This window comes from Barbus barbus (genome assembly GCF_936440315.1).
Source record: "Barbus barbus genome assembly, chromosome: 30".
In the NCBI taxonomy this organism is placed as follows: Eukaryota; Metazoa; Chordata; class Actinopteri; order Cypriniformes; family Cyprinidae; genus Barbus; species Barbus barbus.
Genome location: NC_136758.1, coordinates 27,410,704 through 27,432,569, shown reverse-complemented (window position 1 = coordinate 27,432,569; position 21,866 = coordinate 27,410,704). Strand labels below are relative to the sequence as shown.

General features: G+C 33.0%; 1 protein-coding gene across 4 annotated transcripts in view; it reads right to left on the bottom strand.

Moving 5' to 3' along the window:
* Positions 1–21,392, bottom strand: part of plcb4a (phospholipase C, beta 4a) — a 50,000-nt gene extending 28,608 nt beyond the window's left edge. For 2 of the 4 annotated variants that reach the window (XM_079385687.1, XM_079385685.1), the window contains exons 1-19: positions 21,348–21,392; positions 19,683–19,771; positions 18,039–18,119; positions 17,163–17,222; positions 16,711–16,854; positions 12,108–12,187; positions 11,533–11,586; positions 9,673–9,754; positions 8,903–9,003; positions 7,455–7,509; positions 6,916–7,024; positions 6,056–6,266; positions 4,181–4,274; positions 3,745–3,824; positions 3,107–3,191; positions 2,918–3,008; positions 2,555–2,650; positions 1,839–1,933; positions 209–353 (exon numbers count right to left, since the gene is read on the bottom strand). In XM_079385687.1, coding sequence (XP_079241813.1) covers positions 209–353; positions 1,839–1,933; positions 2,555–2,650; positions 2,918–3,008; positions 3,107–3,191; positions 3,745–3,824; positions 4,181–4,274; positions 6,056–6,266; positions 6,916–7,024; positions 7,455–7,509; positions 8,903–9,003; positions 9,673–9,754; positions 11,533–11,586; positions 12,108–12,187; positions 16,711–16,854; positions 17,163–17,222; positions 18,039–18,119; positions 19,683–19,766 — 1,747 coding nt within the window. In that variant the 5' untranslated portion in view covers positions 19,767–19,771; positions 21,348–21,392. Of the gene's footprint in view, positions 1–208; positions 354–1,838; positions 1,934–2,554; positions 2,651–2,917; positions 3,009–3,106; positions 3,192–3,744; positions 3,825–4,180; positions 4,275–6,055; positions 6,267–6,915; positions 7,025–7,454; positions 7,513–8,902; positions 9,004–9,672; positions 9,755–11,532; positions 11,587–12,107; positions 12,188–16,710; positions 16,855–17,162; positions 17,223–18,038; positions 18,120–19,682; positions 19,772–21,347 lie in introns of all 4 variants that reach the window. The other 2 variants (XM_079385686.1, XM_079385684.1) reach the window with 2 other exon arrangements.
* Positions 21,393–21,866: the final 474 nt, after the last annotated feature.

Here is a 21,866-nt window from a genome sequence, read left to right as displayed (position 1 = left end):
AAAAAATACTAAAATTACAACTAAATATAGTAAAATTAAACTAATAAAAGGACAAAAAAAAAATAAAAAATCCAAATATTCATAATTGAAAAGACTAATAAAAATTTTAATACTACGGAAATAATACAAAAATCATACTGGTGTTCACATACGTTTGTAAGCATATTTCAGGCCTAAATACTGTCTTTTTGGTGCAAAATGCACTTGCCTTCGGCTTCATCAAAGCTGGTGAACTTGACGGCCTGGGCGTAGTTGACGATATTGGACAGATACGGGTGGATGTTAGTAGTGGCTGCCACATACGTGTACGACTGAATCAGAGCTTGTTCGTCAGCCACATTCGTTTCACCAGCCTGTGAAAAAATAGCAGTGAAACCATCACAATAATACAAATATTAAGGAAATGTGCTGTGTTTGTCCGAGCAGATCTCAGCAGCTCAAAGGTGTTTGTTCATATCTCTAACCCTGAGTTTGCTTTGCTAACAAGCTTGAGTTAAACAACACAGTTTGAGCACTACAGCGTTTCTTTATGCACGCCGATGACAGCGAGTGTCTGCGAGATTCCCCTCATCAGAAGGAAAAAGACAGTAATGGGTAAATCTGGCAGAAATATAAAAGCTTCTTCAGCCCATTATCATGATAAAAGGCTTCGAGTGAAGTCTGAGTTAATTCATGACACTCCTCACCAAATAACAAAAACTCATCATTGTCTCCATTTCTCCTCTGCTCTTTGAAGAAGAAACAACTGTCAGAAGTTACTTTAATAAAGCAAACCGGGGCCAGTTTTAAAAATGCATTTAAAATATAGAAATGATAACTTCTTTAAAAGATAAAAGCAATAGTTCACACACACAACTTACTTTCTTCTGTGAAAAACAAATGATGTTTTTAACTAAAGCATTCAAATATTTTTGTAACCTAAAAATAAAATGAAATATAAAAAATTATATAAAAATATAAAATATATACAAATACACAAACAAACAAAAAACTAGCCAACAACACTTCTAATTTTCATTTAGATTAATATAAAGTAAAAGAACTAAAAATAAAACAATTTCTAAAAACTATATAAACACAAAAAACTAATAAAAATGACAGAAATGCAAGAAAACGACTTGCTCTTTAAAATTAAAAATGTAAAAATAAAAGTATTCAAAATTGTAATACAAATTCAAATTATTCATAAAAAGTGAATGCGTGTAAAAAAAAAAAAAAGTAAAAATTCAAAATATTAATTAAAACTATAATGGCATATCAGTGATATTATAATAACATGGATAAATCAGCATAAAAGCAAATACATGGAGTGGAAGCCACTTTTAAGATACTTTTGATGTCACTATGAAGTGTCTTTGTAACTAAAAATAAAAGAAATATTAATAAAGGTTCTATAAAATACTTATAAAAAAGGTTATACTAAAAAAAGACAAAAACAGAAGAACAAAATTACTGAAACGTTAAAATTAAAAGGGGAAAATGTATAAAAAAATTCAAAATATTAATAAAAATATAATATAACACCGATAAAAGCAAGCAAGTAATTATAGTGCAAACATTTTTAGGATCACAATATTAATAAAACTATAATAGTATATCAATGATAGTAAAACACCACTGATAAAAGCACCATAAATGCTTCACTATAGACTACAGCGTACAGTATGTGCTTGAATTATAATATAAACTGTCACAGCATGTACAAGTGCTGCATTAATAATCTTCTTTTTCCACAGAAACAAACAGCAGACTTGTCTGGAGTGGCATGAGGGTGAATAAAGTGTATTTCTGGGTGAATTATGGCTGTAATGGTGATTATGTAAGGATGCTGTAAGGACCTTTCTGGGTGGGAGCGTCTCTTCCTCACGATTCTCTTCCTCAGTGATCAGACATCCGTGAATCCGCTCGGGATGAGCTTCGTTCAGCAGCTCTGCTACACATTAAAACATACATCTCATTAAAAAAGACTGAATGTGAAACAATACACAAGACAATATGCGATTAAAAAGAAGATTTCTCTAGACCATTATGCAAAGGTTAGCCAATCATGTTGGAAATCATTTGCATACAGCAGCAAAATGATCCTGTTCAACTGATCTGTGTTATTTTAATATTATAAATACATTATGAATTAATATATTGAATTAACTTTTATTTTTAGATTTTAAGTTATCATTTTAGTTGAATTTTTAATTTTAGTTAAAGATTTAGTAATTATCTTACCGTCTTATTGTAAATTTAAACAACAGGTTTGTGAGAGACTGGAAAATGACCATGAATATCTAAATTATGATAAATGTGTAGAATATAGTGCTTTTACAGCCTGTACCTGGGAGCATTTTAATAGTTTCATGCATAAAGCATTAATGTAAACAATGCATTAATTGAAAAATGAATAGCCTGAATGTAATGTAAGACGCTTTGGATAAAGCCATCTTTTATTCTTAGTATGCAAGGAAACAGATTAGACCTCCAGTTTTAGATACGGTGCAAAAATGTACTGCAACCAAGCAAATAAGCAGATGTGCTTTGCATCTAAACGACTCTTGCTCACCGGTGGACGTCTCCTCTTCATTCTCATCTTCAGACATGTTCGTGGAGATGCTCGGCTCTCCGGCCTCCATGTGCTTCCTGAAGTGCTCCAGCTGTTCTGTTTAATATACATCACTTTCTATGAGTTTTAGGACCTTGAGAATTACGTCTCTTGACATACTAACAACGAAACTACTTCCCAAACAAATATATTTACCATGGTTAATTCCAAAATACCATAGTTACTCCATTTATAAATGGCACGTTTGACCAGAACATCATACATATCAGACCAGAACATGATGATGTGATATTAATTAATTATTTTATTTGCATCTGGTAGGAACGACTGTGGTAAACATTTGAAAGGGGTTTATATCATTACTTTTTTCAACTTCAGGTTTTAATCTTCTGTTTTTGATGAGGATTTTTCCTTTGAGGTCATTTGGAGACGGCAGCAGAGATCCGGCCTCCATCTGAGACAGAAAGAAAGAAAAACCTTAGCTAATAATTGTGTTATGGGCTTTGAATAAACACACAATATAATACAGGTTTAAAGTGTAATTAAGCACACCGGGAAATCATCTAACGGCTGTTTCAGGAGCAAATCTCCAAAAATGTCCTCACAGTAGCGTGCCAGTTTATACTGCTGATGTTTCCTGAGAGAAACACAACACAGGTGAAATCATATTGTGCATTTCTTTCATAATTATTACAGGATTAGATCACACAAACATGAAAATTAGCTGAAAATGTGTTCATAATTAGGCCATCCAAGATGTAGTTGAGTTTGTTTTCTTCATCAGATTTGGAGAAATGAAGCATTCCATCACTTGCTCAGCAACAGATGCTCTGCAGTGAATGGGTGCCGTCAGAATGAGAGTCCAAACAGCTGATAAAAACATCACAATAACCCACACCACTCCAGTCCATCAGTTAACATCTGGAGAAGACAAAAGCTGAAACAAATTAGCTGAAAATTAGTTAAAATTAGTAAGATTTTATCAGCTGTCATTCTGACGGCACCCATTCACTGCAGAGGATACATTGCTGAGACACTGATGCAATGCTACATTTCCCCAAGTCTGATGAAGAAACATCTATATTTTGGATGGCCTGAGGATGAGCACATTTTAAGCAAACTTTCATTTTTGAGTGAACTATTCATTTAATTTGTGAGATATTAATAAGGATAACTAAGCACAAACGTACGTGCAGTGGTTTTCGAAGGACAGAATCACCGGATACACTGAAGTCAGGAAGGCCGTTTCTTTAATTCCCTGAATGACGTCCTGCATATAACACACTGTAAGTGTTTTTCAGGATAAAGCATTAATACAAATACATTTAATTGACTATTTAAAGCTCCAGAGAAATCGCAGAAGATTCTTTAGCAGCATTTACTGAAAAAAAACAACACAAAAATATTGATTTTGAACACACACACTGAAGTTCCTCTTCAGGAACTCGAGCTGCGTCAGGAGACGCTTTGGGGAACACCTACAGCGCAACCGGCTCTGAATACCAATGAAATCTGTCCAAAGGACGGGAGGGACGTCACGGGCGAGGTGACGTAATGACCAACTGGTATAAAAGCACGTGTGGTGAAACCGCAGGTGTCCCTTACGGTTTCTGTGTTTGCGTTCACCTTGAAGAGGACGTCTGTGCACATAGCCTTGCCGTGGGTTATTATGGGTTCCTGATCTTCACCTTTTCCATCCCAGCAGTCCAACTCAACACACCTGCAAGTAAAACCATATGCCATGTGTTCCTGACACTTTCAACAAAACAAACTGAAAAAAAAAAAATCATGATTTAAAAAGTGCATCAACAAATGACGTCATAATAATGCAATAATGGTTGTTCTTAAAGAAAGTTATTTAATGAAATTTAAGGTGTTACCCTAAAAATCCCCCCAAATAAATAAATATGGCAACACTTTATAGTATCTGCAGGTTAACTGATAAAGTATTTTAAAACAATATATACTCTTTTCCATATTAATAGATGCACAATCACATTTGAAAATCAAATGTATGAATGAAATGTACATTTAAACATACCCCCATAAATAAATAAATATTTGGCAACGCTTTATAATGCATGCAGTCTAATTGATAGGTTATTTTTATATCCTGTTTTCAATGTAGATGTACAATCACATTTGAAAATGTATGAATGAAAGTTCATGAATGGTATTTCTCCATTTAAAAAGCTAATTAACAGATAATCTCATAATAATGCAATAAAATGTTTGTTTTTTAAAGAAAGTTATTAATAAACATTAAGTAAAAAACAAATGAATAGGGAATAAGTTAATTAAAATTGTTACTAGAAATGTAACAGATGACTTTTCTTTTTTTTTTTTACATTTGCAGTTATATGAATGCTATCAGTAGGGATGCATCGATCCGATAGTCAGTATCGGTATCGGCTCCGATACTGTCAGACGAGACCGGTCCAAATCGGATACTGTGCGTATACAATTCTGTTATTGTTAAGCCCCACAAAAGGCACAAAAACATTATAAAGCACCATAAAGTTTTCATGCTGTTCTGAAGTAGTTCAATGTAAGGTCCAGATGAATATTTAACTCCTTAAATTCAAGTTGACGTAAACTCTTCTCTCTGCTGCGGCTGTCTGTCATCCTCTATTCAGCATTCAAACTGAGTGTTGCGTTCGGTTACTAGAGTCAAGGCGATGAAACTCTCTTCAAGAGCGCTCAATAACTGAGATTTAAAACTGTTAAAAGAAAAGGCTCAAACTATTGCAAAGATTTAATACACTATGCATTAATATCTATTCACTTTGAGCTTTGAACTTCGCTATGCTGCACACTGTGACTCCATGTTGCTTCAAGCGCATTATTCGGCGCATGGGATGCGCAAAAGCACTTTGTGCCGCTCTGTGTTGGAGCCTTTCGTATTATAATACTTTTGCGCAATGAAAGATTATTAACAGTCTTTCTTGTTCTGTTCTATCAAATGTTGCTGCCTTCTTTACTGTGTTTTACATTTAAAATAAATGTATTTTTATTTTATAGTATATATTTATAAATATACTTGTTTTTCATGAATGTATTTTATAAAGAGCAATGTGCAACATTTTACCAGGTTTAGTCCTACACTTATTAACTTTTATTTGTTCCCCGCAAAATAATGTTGTTTCACTAAATGATTAGATTTGATAAAATTATTGTGTGCCCATGATTTTTCTAGAGTAACGTTTGCTGCTGAATTATCCACTAACCTAGTTTATAATATTATTTTTGTCATAGATTATGATTGTATATTTTTCATTAAAATGAAGTTGTATATATTTATAGATTGTGTTTAACACACAAAAGAGTGACGATCAGGTAAACGCAGAGAAGTATAGAAATTCAACATAGATAAAAAAAAAACTGAGCTGGTATCGGATGGGTATTGGCAGATACTCAGAATTTTCAGGTTCGGATAAAAAAAATAAAAATGGTATCGTTGCATCCCTAGCTATCAGGCTGATATTCTGCATCTGCTCGTACCTGCAGCCGGTCAGAAGCACCTGTCTGTACATCTCCACTGACGATTTCCCTCCAAACTGTCTGCCGATCAGGTAGGTGTTGTGAGACGAGTTGATGAAGTAGTGAGACAGCGGTTGATCCATCTCCTGATAAACCTCCAGCCGGTCCAGAAACACAGGAGCGTTTTCATCAGACATCAGATACCGGCAGAACCCGTCACATGACATCAGACCTGCACATCCATCCATTCATTACTCATGCATGTATTAATGAGATGTTCAAGACAGCCCTTTAATTCATCTAAATCTGTCTGTTGAAATAAACATTAGTTACTGTACTTCTACACTAGGTGGCGTTCCAAGATTACAAAACTGTATTTACATAATAAGATATGAATGTGACTCAGGCATGAACAATGCAAACAAACTATGAATAAGCATTTAAATCAAAACAGTAATACTTAGTAAAACTAGACAACATAACAGAATAAAATAAACCCTGCATATAATTAAACAACTGCTTGTCATATAAATAAATAATGAAATAAATGAAGATTATATTTTGATTTGACACTAAGTTATTTTACTATGTGAAAATATGCTGTTGTAAAATGTCTATACAAGTCATTGGTGTATATATATATATATAAATTAATTTTCTATTTCTATATGCAAATTTTTTTTTTATTAAAAATGTATTTTACTTTTTTTTTAAATACAGAAATTTAGTTGACTGCAAAATCCTGGCACTGACCAATCACAATCAAGTATTGAGAGGTGGGTAATAATGGGTAATAAATAAGAGTAATAAAAGACAAAACAAAGACATTAGACACCATTGAAGAATAAATAGACACATATAAACACAGTAACATCACACACCTTTCCTCTTCAGTTTGTCATCAGGTTCATATCTCTGGATGATTTGGAAAGCACATTTAGAGTCGAAGAACGGGAAGAGTATTTCATTCAGACGTGGATCTCTCTGATTCTACGCAAGAGAACAAAACCTGCAGGTTACATTAACTAGGTCAAGGAATCAGAGTAATTTGTTAAAAGCATCTTTGTTTAATAAACACATGCAGAAAGTTAAACAAAAGGAACGGCTTGCTTTAAATTAAGCTGCTTCTTTGAAGAAGCAGACGAGAAGAGAAATGTTAATTAAAACAATAGACAGTGGAGACGAAAGACTTCAAAGAAGAAAAGACACATAACAGACACAAAAGTCTTAATAACACTTGATCTAATGTTTCAAACTCGGGTCTGTCATTCAGGCTAACGTTACATTTTCATTGCATGCAGACGTGGAGGAATATTACAGACACTTCTGCTAAATAAACACGCTGTCCAGGAGTAAGAAATGTGCAAAAATCAGCTCACATGCAGGATGTTGAAAGTTATTAAAGGAAAGAATTACTTACTTCATTCAAAAATTGGACCAACTGGTCTACGCTTAAATAATCACTTTTGTCTCCCCTGCTGAAAAGAAATAGACAACACAAGAAAACCCAATGATTCAAACTTTACTATATGGAGAAATTGCATCACTTGCTCAGCAATGGATCCTCTGCAGCTGATAAAAACATCACAATAATCCACACCACTCCAGTACATCATCTTGAGATGACAAAAGAAACAGATCCATCATTAAGATGTTTTTAATATCAAATCATTGTCAATAACACATAATATCGCTTCATGTAGGGAAAAAGTGGTCTGGTGTGAATCAGGAGAGAAATCTGCACAGATCAAGCAACACAAGTCCAAAACAGCTCGAAACAAATATGTTGCTGGATTTTGATGTGAGAGACAAAAGGAGATGGACTTTTTCACTGGAGAAAGCGTTATTATGGATTATGGACTCACATTTTAGCTGGAAGCAATTTTTTTAAGTTAAAAACATCTTGATGGATTTGTTTCTTACAAATATGTAGCTTTTGGCTTCTCCAGATGTTAACTGATGCACTGGAGTGGATTATTGTGATGTTTTTATCAGCTGTTTGGACTCTCATTCTGACGGCACCCATTCACTGCAGAGCATCCATTGGTGAGCAAGTGACGCAATGCTACATTTCTCTAAATCTGAAGAAGAAACAAACTCATCCACATCTTGGATGGCCTGAGGGGGAGCACATTTTCAGCTGCTTTTCATTTTTGGGTAAACTGTTCCTTTAATTCATGTTTCTGGTGTTATGAATGGTTCATCTGTCACATTATTCATATTTTACTGCATGTTTCTCACAAAGTCTAGTTAGATTAACGGTTTGATATTCAAGCTCCTCAGGCAATGCATGATTAAATATAACACTGTTTAGTTTAGTGTTGTGTAACTCCTGGGAAAAACTCTTCTAAAACAATATTCATTCATGCAAAGGGCCGAATATAACCGTAAACTACTATAGATCATTGATGGGAAGATGTTTGCAAATCTATTTCTTAAAGTCAGCATGAAACGGCATTCAAAAGCCATTTTAATTACATAAAGATGTATTTATGGAGATGGACGTTATTATTACATTCCAATGAAAGAGTATAAAGATATTTTAATATATTCAAAATATAATTGAAGACAAATATTTTTAGGTATAACATGCACTGATGAATCTTTCATAATAAGACCAAGAACACGTATTAATAAAAACAGGGATCATTATACTGAATATAATAATATAATATACTGACATTATAATGAATATAATAGACAATAATAGATCAAATCCAACATTAACAAACTATTTCTAAAATGACTAAAACAGCAATCGTTACAGAATATCTCGCTGAATTCGCAGATTTAAAATGGTAAAGCTTTATATTTGTTGCTTAATTCATTTAATATACTGTAAAATAAAAGTTCAGGTTGCATGCTTACAGTTTCTTGAACAGCGCTTCAATATCAGTTCTGGGACAAATCTTCTGCGTAAGACTGTAGAACTTGTCAAATGTGAAGATCTCGTGCTCGATTTCATCGTTCTGTTAACGACATGACAACAAGCCAAGAGTCTTCAGTCAGAAACAAATCAGCTGGGTGTAAATTCATTAGAAAAAATAGAATCTTTAGTGATGTAGTATGCATGCAATTTGCAGAAGAGAACATGCAAAGTCCAAAGAAATTGTGACCACAAATGAAGCGTTATTATTATACATAATTATTGCATTTTCAATTATGTTTATAGATTTTTAAAAAAAGCCTGTTTATATATAAAATATAAACATTTAAATTATTTTTAAAACCTTTTTATATAAATAATATGTATTTTAAACAAGTATAGATAACATAATTTATTATGTATATACATTTATAATCAATTTATAGATTTTTATATTCTACATATTTTATTTATTTATATTAAATAATCAGATTTTTTTTATTTATATATAAAATAAAATGTAGATTTTAAACAATATTTTTCTATGAACAATATATATATATTTATATTTGACATTTTATAAGCAGCATGCAGGAAACAGTAGTATTTAGTTCACGGTCATCACTAAAGCAAACTGAAACTACATTCAGGCATGTGGTTATATGCCTATGTGTGGCGTAGCATTACGATTATATCATTATTAATATCTCCAGCCTAGCTCTCCGTGTATTTGATGATATCTGAGAGAAAGTTAAGTGCTGTTAAAAATGACCTTTCCACTGGGTAAACCGAGATCCTTCAGCGCCTGGAAAATACCCTTCTCCGTTTTGCCCGAGGCAAAGGTTCGTGTGATACTGCAGAAAATCAGACACATTCACTGGTTATACAAATGGACATCACGCTTTTAAACAAGTGAATGTCCTTAATTAGATCAAGTGTCTGTGCATCTCAAACACTGCAGCATCATTTCTCTTCATTAGATCTGTTTTACCAATTCGAAGACTACTTTATATCAAACATGTTTGCTGGAAAAGTACACTTGTATTTCTTTATATAATCTTCTAAATGCATTGACATACACTGCCGGTCCAAGGTTTAGAATAATTCAAATATTTCAATCTCTTCTGCTCACCAAGGCTGCATCAAAAATACAGTAAAAACAGGAGTACTAGGGGTGTGAATCAGCACTGGTTTCACGATTCGATTACGATTATCATGTCAACGATTCGATTAGAGACTAGATCGATTAGAGATTAGATCGCAGGAGACACAGAAAAACACAGAATGACGATTAGGATAGACGATCAAGACCGGACACAGAGGCAGGGAAACAGAGAACTTATAAACACTGGGGAAAACTAGAAAACTAGATAATTAATCACACAAGGCTGGGGACTAATAAACTAATGATGACACCAAATGAGGAAAGGAACAGGAAGTCCAAATAAGGGCAAAAGGAGACACGGGGAGCACGTGGAAACACAAGACACAGGGAAACAAAGTCTGACGCAGGCTCCTTTTGAAAATAATTATGTTAATTAATTAATATATAATTAATTACTATTATTGTTAAGAATTAAAAGTAAATATAGCTTCAAAACATACAAGCAAATATAAAGTAATGAAGAGGGGAAAAGACAATTACAAGTGATAAACAAAACACACTTTCAGTATCTGGGAGTGCTTTACGTATCGAACGTTTGCAGATAATCATAGTTATGGGTTTTTCTTATTTCCTCAGCCTTATTGCCATTTGATAATAGACACTGGCAGCTTTAATAGACTGCATTCACACTAATGCACAGATCTATTTCCACATATAAGATGTTTTGTCCTGTTCTGAAAACACACTGACAGTGTTTACATCAGTTTCGTATCATAAAAGTAGATGCAAGTGCATTTAACCGCAGCCACAAGCTTCAGGACAAACAAACACAAAGCGCAGTTTCGTGCATCTAATACGTACTGCATCGCAAACGGCACAAATAAAAGCATATATAAAGTAAAATACTAAAATAACAGCGAGTGGAAGCACTGTCAAGCAATGCTCACGCGTCTCACAGCGCATGTTCTGTGCAATGAAGCCCGCCGCGTTTGTCTCTAGCGCACACAAAAAGCCAGGCTCAAATAGAGAGGGCATTTTTAATACTCGCATGACAAGCGCGTATGCAAATGACATCATAGGCTATAATCGATTATGGTCTATTCCTGCATCACGATGTATCGATGCAACGATTAATTTCGACACCCCTAAGGAGTACTGTGAAATATCATTACAATTTAAAAAAGATCTGTTTTCTATGTGAATATATAGTCAAATGTAATTTATTTCTGTGATCAAAGCTGAATTTCCAGCATCATTACTCTCCAGTCTTCAGAGTCACATGATCCTTCAGAAATCATTCTAATATGATGATTTTTATCACGGTTTTACTGTATTTTTGATCAAATAAATGCAGTCTAGTTGAGCATTAAATATCTTAATTCCAAATTTTTGCCTGGCACTATATAAAAGTGATTTTTTATCTAATGCAATGACATATAGACATTTTAAGTAACTTTAACATGAGTGGCCAAATACTATTTGCTCACTTTTTATCAAATATCAAAAAAAAAAAAAAAAAAAAAGTACCTCCTGACGGGTATTTTTCCATTCACATTGGTCAAAAATGATAACCGCATCCAACTGCAGAAAATAAATCAAAACACAAGTGAAAGAGAAGCAATGAATATGTAAGCAAAAAGTGAAATATTCTAGGTTATGGTTAATAAACAAGTTCTTCCACCTTCGAAAAAAACCAAAACACTTTTACAGCTTAAACAACACACAGTTTCCTGAGGAATCATTGAAATCATTTGTAATGTCTTGCCTCATAGACTTTCATTAGATGTGCATTACTGTAAACAAGAATTTTGCATGTTTTTACAAACTGAGGGATGATAGTAAAGTATTCATCTGTGGTAACTGACAGCACATCATCAACGTTGCTGATTGAGCTTAGTAACTTGTTTCGAATATTAATGTAAAGAAAATGTGTTTTTCTAGGTGATTAGCTTGTATCAGTAATGAGTTAGAAACACGGCTGCTGGCCGAATCGTTTCTTATGAAACCTTAAAAGTGATTAAGTGACTCGACGCACAGCACATTAGCGAGCTGAAACCGTGCCAGTGATTTAGAGCTGTGCTGTATTCGCTGGTGGCACTCACTGTTTTCTCAGGCAGGTCATCGGACACACGTTATTTGCTCGAGAGTTCTGAATCAATGACCGCAAGCCGTCTGTCCATTGCTGCAAAAACACACAAGCAAATATGAGGATAAAACTTCAAATGTCAGTGAGTTTCCAGTCTCTTTGTGGCCAACATGACTGATGAAACAGAAAAATATGCTGATAGATTTTTCTCAGAAAGACAAATCAATAGTACTTCTTAGTAGGGCTGTGCGATTAATCGAAATCGCGATTTGAGATGTTGCGATTTGCTAATCGTAAAGCCTGCAATGTGGACGTAATATTACTCTGTTCCAGAGCATATGCATGAGTGACAGTCTTATTAACCAATAGAGTGAGAGCACCTCCGTTCTCCCCGATCAGCACTGCTCTAGCCAACTGCGTAAACGCCCACCATTTAAAAAGGGTCTGATCGAAAGTTAGGCAAATTAAAACGTATGTAACTTCAGCTTCGAAATGACAGACAACTAACAAAAAAGGTAATTTGCAAGAGCTGCGTCACAACGCATATCAAGAGCTCTCTTATCGGTTCTGCTTTCAGTACTGGAAAATAAAAGATACGTTTTTAGATGTTTTTATTTGTAGGCTACATGAACCTCATCTTACACATTTTATCTCCCCAACAAATTAATTTGAAATAAGTTTATGTTATTTTCAATGGAAACAACTTGCGCCGTAATTTTTGCTCATAAAGGTAAGAGTAATACATCATTCGTAACTGTAAAGGGTCTACTTTTATTTGTGTGCACTCACAATATCAACAAAACGTTGTGCTTTTATCTTGAACAGGAGCGCTTCACAAAAATGAACCGAAAGACAGCGAATACATGCCTCAGACATGATATATATCTATAGAAAGCTTTAAATTACCACTTAACGAAATAAATAAAAATGAAAACAAAAACTCTTTAATATAATCGTTATCCGTGAAGAGGCACTTCTCTCTTAAGGCGCGTCTAACGAGGAGATGACGAATCCTTACTATTTCCCCCGGACACATTCATGATAATAACTTGTGCTTTATTGTGAGTATTTGAAGCAGAACTCTTCAGCTGTGCTGACGGCTCGCTGCTGCTGCGGGACACTAAACGCCGTCGAGTCGCTCTTGACAGTTGCGGCACGGACTCGTGTTGTTTCCACCAGCGCGGCAATTGTTTTCATCAATAATTATAAAAATTATAAAAAATAAATCTTTCCTGTGAAATTCATTAATTTCATAAAAGTAGTAATACCATTATAATCTTCCCTGCAGAAAACAATTAAACCTCCCCCCCCCCCCCAAAATAAAAACCCCTCCCAAAACACAATAGAAAATGTAATGGATTTAAGGGTTATAATGGGAATTGCATTGGTTTTAATGTAAACTATAATGGTGTCTACTGGTATTTGATGCATTCTATTGGTGGGATGTAGTCAAAGTCTCTTTATATAGTCTTTGATGTAATCTAGCAGATGGCAACCAATAGAACAACAGTAATTCCTATTGGAATAATGCCCAAAACAAAAAGGAATTTTGTAATGGTTTTTATGGAAACTGTAAGAATTTCTGTGATGGTTTCTATTGTTTTTTTGTTAGTTTTTTTCAGCGGGGTAACGATACTCATACTGTGCTGCACATTATTGACAATATTGAGCTGAAGCTTGACTTTGCAAATCGCAAATCAATTCGCAATCGCAATATCTGTCAAAAACATTGCAATTTGATATTTTTCCCCAAATCGCACAGCCCTACTTCTTAGTATGCATTTCCTGGGAATCGAACCCATAACCTTGGAGTTGCATACTCATTCACATGCTTTATTGAAAAGTTCATCTGAAAATTAAAAATAGCTGAAAACTTACTCACCCTTAGACCATCCAAAATGTAGATGAGTTTGTTTCTGCATCAGATTTGGAGAAATGCAGCATTCCATCATTTGCTCAGCAATGGATGCTCTGCAGTGAATGGGTGCCGTCAGAATGAGAGTCCAAACAGCTGATAAAAACATCACAATAATCCACACCACTCCAGTCCATCAGTTAACATCTTAAGAAGACAAAAGCTCAAACAAATCCATCATTAAAATGTTTTTAAATAAATATGAGTCCATAATTCATAATAACGCTTCCTCCAGTGAAAAAGTGGTCTGGTGTGAATCTGGACAGATCAAGCCAAAACAGTCCAAAATAGCTCTAAACAGCTGGATTTTGATGTGAGAGACGACAGGAGATGGATTTTTTTTCACTGGAGGATTATTATGGTTATTATGGACTTGTTTGAAGTTAAAAACGTACTAAAAATGCACAAACACGCAACTTTTGGTTTCACAAGACGTTACTAACTGATGGACTGGAGTGGTGTGGATTACTTGTGGATGTTTTTAATCAGCTGTTTGGACTCTCATTCTGACGGCACCCATTCACTGCAGAGCATCCATTGCTAAACAAGTGATTGAATGCTAAATTTCTCCAAATCTGTTCCCATGAAGAAACTAAATCATTCACATGGCCTGTGGGTGAGTACAATTTCAGCAAATGCTCATGTTTGGTTGAACTCTTCCTCAGACCCTTTGAAATGAAGCACTGGGAATGAACCCATTAAATGATTGAGACTGAAGGGCTGCATGACTGAACGAGTGGATGATGTGCTGTAAACATATTGCCATTCAGTAAACATGTTATCCTCTCATAGCGTTTTATGAGTGTGCTATTTTTAAAGAAGATTCCAGGACATAAATGATGCCACATCTAATGCTCTCCTAATGCAAACACTCTTTCTTCCCGGAAATCTAATAATGAATCAAGCACATGTTTCAGACAAAACACGGGGGTGAGACCAACACAGGGTCCCGAAGCAGCAGCTGCTTGCTAGTTGAACACAAGTGCACGCATCCCAGGGGTCACAACGGACCCTCGAGACGAGCCGATAACATCAGCAGTGCTTTAAGACACGACAGCGGTGACGGCACGATGACAGGCGGATGTCAGGAGCTGGAATTAGATGTGAGTTTGATGACCTTCCTTCAGCTGAAATCCTTCAGGGAAAGGATGAATCTGCGGTCCATTTTTCTATATATAATCTGACAGATTTGTATTTTATTTACATATTTATTTTTATTTATATAATTGTGTTTCTTTAAAATACGTAGAACATTTATAAATAAAATCTGTCAAGATTATATACAGAGCCTGACTGAAGATTCAACCATTATATATTTGATATGTATACAGATTTTTATTAAATTTATAATGATAAATGTATATTCACTTTACAATAAGGTGTCATTTGTTAACATTAGTTAATGTATTAACTAACATGAACAAACAGTGAACACTACATTTATTACACTATTTATTAATCTTTGTTAATGTTAGTTAATAAAAATACAGTTGTTCGTTGTTTGTTCATGTTAGTTCACACAACTTGTGATTTTAATAATAGTCAAGTCAGCTTTATTTATATAGCGCTTTTAACAATGCATTGTGTAACAGTATCAAACTGGAGGACAGAGTGTATGTATAATAAGATTAAACACTCAATTTTCAGTTAAAGGCATTTCATTATTGAATTCAGTGATGTCATTGTCTAGATCAGTTTAGTTTAAATAGTATCTGTGCAATCAAATTGACGATAATTGCTAGAAATTAAGTGTCCCTAACTGAGCAAGCCAGAGGCGATAGTGGCAAGGAAACAAAACTCTCTCTGAGACAGAATGGAGAAAAAACCTTGGGAGAAACCAGACTTCAGTTCTCCTCTGTCCAGACGAAACCCGCAGTTCAATTCCAACCGCAGCCATGTCAGATTGTGTAAACAGCTTATCTGATTCCCGATTTAATTTATAATTTAATGTATTTGTTATAATACATTAGTAAATGATGAAATGAACATGAACTAAGATTAATAAATGCTGTAGAAGTATTGTTCATTCTTAGTTCATGTTAACTAATGAACTTTACCGTAAAGTGTTACCGTATAATTTATACATTATTTTTATAGACTATTTTATTTATATATAAAACAAAATGTAAAATAAATCTAATGAAATCTGTTAAAAAAATCTGAAAATGTTTCTATTATATAAAAAAATATATATATTTATAATTTTGAATGTATATACTTTTCATATATATTATAATTATCGTATTTATATATAAAATGTTATATTTATATGTATATAAATAAATAATTTACAGATTTTTTTTAATATATAAAAATAAAAATGCAATATTACATCTAATACAATCTGTTAAAAAATTATGTAAAATATTTTATATTTTAGAAATATATTTTACACATTTAATAGATATATATGTATGTATATTTACACAGTTTGCAACCATCTCAAAGTCGCTTAGTTAATGCTAGATTTGCCAGGATTTCTACTAAATATATTACACATTATTTTTATATCAGATAGTGTTATAATGTGATATTCTAGGAAAAACACGCTTTTTGTAATTAAATGTAAAAATCAGGGCCCAAATGTGGCTGAAGACATTTGAACATGTTTAACAGATCAATCCAAACCAACTACGCAAGCCATAATGTTTTATTTCTGCTCATAATGTATGTATGAATCACAGCTAGAGCGCGCAGGCGTTACCTTGGCAGTGCTGCTGCTTTGTGTGACCATGTACATGAAGCTCAGGTTAACGAGGTCTGTGCCGCTGCAGATGCAGATGATTCTGTCCTCCCGGTTACTCTCACATTTTCCCCCGGCCTCCAGCACCGAGAGGATCTTTGGGTCCTACAGAAAGTTCATGAACACATAATGAACAAATCACAATTAGCTCTCATTAAATCACAACACAACCTCATCAAAATATACATTTATAAAGTGTCGTCAGTCTTAAATGAATTAAAAACATACAAAAACAAATGAAACAAGCAGAGTGGCACTTCATTTTGTTCATGTCAAATTAAATCAGTTCCAGGGCTGTTATTAAGATGCTGACATGTTTTTGAATACTGTGCAGTGATGAATCATTTACTATAAAACGAGGAAGATGAATTAAGAAAGTAAATCGAGTTTGATGTTGAATTTAGTAGTTTCACCTTTGGCACACTGGTATCTCGTATGCTGTTGATCAGGGAAAACTCTAACACTTGACCCTCCTAATAAAAAGATATGAGACAAATCACAATTACACCAGCAAGATTTTACCACAATCCCTCGCACTACAGAAGAAGAGAATGAGACTTTTTTAATTATTATTCAAAATAAATCATTTTATTTCAGCTAGTTGCCAAGGCATAATTTCTTTCATTTTTATTTAGTAACTTAAGTGCTAAAATAACTACAACAAAAATAAATTAAAATGTCAAAACACAACAAAATTATTAAAACTTTAGCTAAAATTAAAATGAACACAGAATACTGTATATATAAACATTAAAAATTATATAAGTATCCCAGTGATATAAAAATATTGTCCAATATTTCTATATGTAATAATAAAATTAGATTTATAGTGTTTTGTTTTATGTACAATACTTCATTGTAGTTAACTAAAACTAAAACCATAAAACCTGGTCTTACTTGAAATTAAATTGAAATAAAATAAAATAATAATAAATCAAATATTTTATTTCAGCTATATGCCAAGGCAACATTTCTCATTTTCATTTAGATGACAAATAACAAAATTGATAACAAAATTAAATAAAAATAAATTAAAATGTACCTAAAATTACAGACTACAGAAAACTATAAAAATAAAAAACAATTCAAAAGATGAATAAAAACTATTTTATTATTTTACATTAATTCTGATAAAATGTGATTGTGCAACTAATTTTATTTTTTCCTCTCTCTCTCTCTCAACAATGCAATTTTTTTCATAAAATACATTTCTTTCACATTGCCAGTAAAGTACATGCTTTAATGCATAGAATCTGAATTGAGATGCTTTACATTCTCACAGTCTCTACCTTTCCATCACTTTTCCACGTCAGGAAGAATCCAAAAGCATCCACTTTGAAAAAACAATTAGACTCAAAGACAAACGGATCCTGCAAACAACAGAAATAAAGCAGAAATAATGTTTGTTACAACTTTATTAGACGCCTGTAACTTCTATAAAGGGTTTCATTACACTATTAAAGTTCACTGAGAGAGCAGCTATGAGAAACTCTGCAGTTCTGTCAATTAGGAAAGCAGAAATGAATGCTATATTTATCTTCTGCTGAATTAACGCTCCCTGTTGCATCTTGGGAAAAAATAAACAAAGTCAAATAAACCACCTTCATAAAGTCAACACAATCACAGCATTCCTTCCCCATCAATTTAAGCATTCAAGAGATAATGCCAAAGATATAATGATAACAAACAAATAAAGCTGAATTTCATTTCATATCGACAGAGAGAGGGACCTCCGAATGCTCTCAGAGCCTCATGGGAAATCTGTACGCCGCTTTAACAGCTCAGATCCAGTCTCTGACACGTCGTTCATGAGAATACATCCTTCCAGAAAACTTTTATTCCAAGATAAACTTCTCCAGGCTGAGTGAATGCTCCCATGGGACGAGTGTCTTTGAGAACACAGATGTTCACAGAATCCTCTGCGATTAAAGCAGCCAGCATCTAGGCCACGTTACATCAAACATATCATAAACCACAGTATATGTACAGCAGCTGAGCTATACATTTAGTCTAGCTTGTATGAAGCTCATAAAAACATCACAACAACAAAAACCTCTTAATTAACTCTTAATATCCAATAAACTACTTTGTATACTTGATATATTATGCATTTTCATTACTGAAATGCATCCAGAACATAACATTTTGTTGTTTTAAAATTGACTAATTTTTTAGTGTATTATTTTATTATATATATATTTGTTTTTTTTTTTTTTTTTTTTTTTACTATGGAACGTAATGACTTTTTTATTAATAAAATTAATAAAATTAATAAAACTAATTTCCCATTAAAGTGGAGAATATGAGAATAAAACTTTTTGCATTTAATTTACCTAAAAATGTAATATAAAATACAAATAATAATATACTATAAAGAATATAAAAATATTAAATTTATTTAAAAAAATAATAAAAATACACCATGATGATTAATTTTTTATTTAAAACAACATTTTTTCCTATGAGAATAAAGCCTCATTTAATATAAAAAATATATTTTATTAAAAACAATATAAATACAATTTAATATACATAAATTAAATTATTTAAATTCCACACAAAACTATCTAAAAATATTATAAATACAAAATAAATTACATACAATATAATATAAATAATAATGCAATTAAAATATATACAACAACTACTAATATATATATATATATTATTTAATTTAGTATATTTTATGATATCAAATAATATTATATTCTCTTAAATATACAATATGAAAATATTTTATATATAAAAATATATAATTACTGTAAATATTGTATTAAAACTGTACTTTGTAAAGTGAATTTTAAATAAATTAAATGATTTATGGGTAAACCATGTGCACTATGTGCTGTGTGTGTTTATGATTTACCATAGTACACATAAACACATGTTTTTCAGTAAACACCAAAGTCAATGAATCAGAGAAATATTCATACCTCATCAAATCTGTCAAAATGTGCTCCTTCCTGCATGAAATGAGGAACAGGCCGCTGCCAGTTGAACTCATATGGTTTCGCCATTTGACCTACAGGATGGAAAATAAAACACAAGCATTCAGAGCGAGAGGATGAGTGTGTGAATCTGAGATCAGGCTCAGTGTTTTAATCATCTCAGTCCTCTATGGGAGGTCCATGGAAATCAGAAGGCCTAAATCCCAAACGTCCAGCCCAAAACATGCCTGCAACAACACAGTTTTTACAATATCTCAGCATTACTATTAGTATTGCTCGTTGCAGCAAATCGATTTAATTTAGCAATAATGTTGTTCCTCAATATAAAAAGAGCCTAACAAATGATCCATGACATGCAAAATCAACAGTACACTCTGAAAACCCCTCTGACACACACTCACGCTGCTTCTCGGTTAATGAATCACATGTTAAACACAAAAACATCCAAGTGCCTGCTTGAAAATCTGCTAGAGAACCTATAGCCACACAAGTCATTTCATGAAAGATATTCATGGAAATACGTACAGAAGGATGTAAAACATGTTTAAAATATGATTTTTTGAGGCTAAAAACAGAGTATGTTTTACAAGAGCCTACCATCTCGGTCTTTCTTCTTCAAAATTTGATGTTCAATTAATTTTTTGCCATTTCTTCAAAATTATTTGTCAAATTTACAAGCAATTTCTGAGTGAAAACTGTTTCTACACCATTTTTTTTTTTTTTGCATTGTATTATTTAACACCACAAATCATGTAAAACACATGGACAAAATGACATGAGTACCTTCACTCATATTCATATCCTTATGCCCTTAAAATGCATGATTTGATACTTTTCTGAGCTCAATAAATAACTGAACTGTAATGTTTGTTTAAATAAATTAATAAATAAAACCACACTCATATATACATGTGACAGTGGGGCAAGTTGTCACGTATATTTTAAATGAAAATTGATAACTACAATAATATTCTCATCAAAAGTTTTGTGCATATAAAGAGAGGGGAAAAAAGGCATTTATGAGGAATATGCATTGAAGTAAAAAGTGTGACAACTAGCCCCGGTTTCTCCTACAGTATGTGGAGTGGGAACACATCAGATACAACAATAATAATATTTATTACAATATATACTGATGAATTGAACCATCACATCAATGGTATGAGATGAAAGCCTTCCTGAACTGTTTACTACTCAAATATAGTCAATTAAGCTACAAACTGAAAGAAAAATCACTTACAAAATGAGATTAGATAACATTAAAAAATATGCCAAAACAAGTGAATCTTCATAAACTGTTTGTGTAATTTGGATACATTTATTAATCTGTTGTTTGACCTCTTTTCATATTTAAGGAGAAATTCGGACATCGCTTGTTATGATTTTCATTCATGTCGCTCCCTGCCAACATCCAGCAATAAATGCCCAAAATCAGTCACTGAAACGTTCATTTTTACTAATTATATCCATAAAAAATCAGAAGAGAGCAAATCCAAAACCCTGAATCAGTTTTGTGCTGTTGTTGTTGAGTCGATTTAGTCTTATACTCCGCATTAATATAAACACACGAGAAATCAAGCGGGTATTAACTAATATGTCAAAGTTGACTTTATTTTATTTGGTAAAAGTTGAGTTTCTGTGTGGACTTACCGCAGATGTGCTGCTCCAGACTGATTCTGTCTTTAATGCGTTTAAAACATTACAGACGATTAAACAGCGACACCCGCAGGCCTCCAGTGGCATTACAGCAACAAATATCACATCATAATCACTTTCTCTTTATATTGCTAAAATAGCACTGATAACACTTTATAATAACGAAAAAAATATATCAAATAAAAATGAGCCATCATGTTCTGTACGGGCAAAACATACGGGATGCTAATTGCTAATGCTAACTGTAAATATTGTTTATATACTCTGCTAATCTTCCTAATCATATGAGAGATTGATTTTTCACTTGTCCTCCATAACATTTACTGCATCAGAGACTGTAAAAGATAAATATGAATGATAGCAAACAAGGTATAGCCTAATATTTTAAATCGTTTTGCTGTAGTGTTTTATTTTATTTATTTATTTATTTCTGAGGTCAAACAGAACTCAAACAGAGGCAATGTATACCTTTTTATGCTTGTCATATAGCCTAACAGATCATTTTCCATCAAT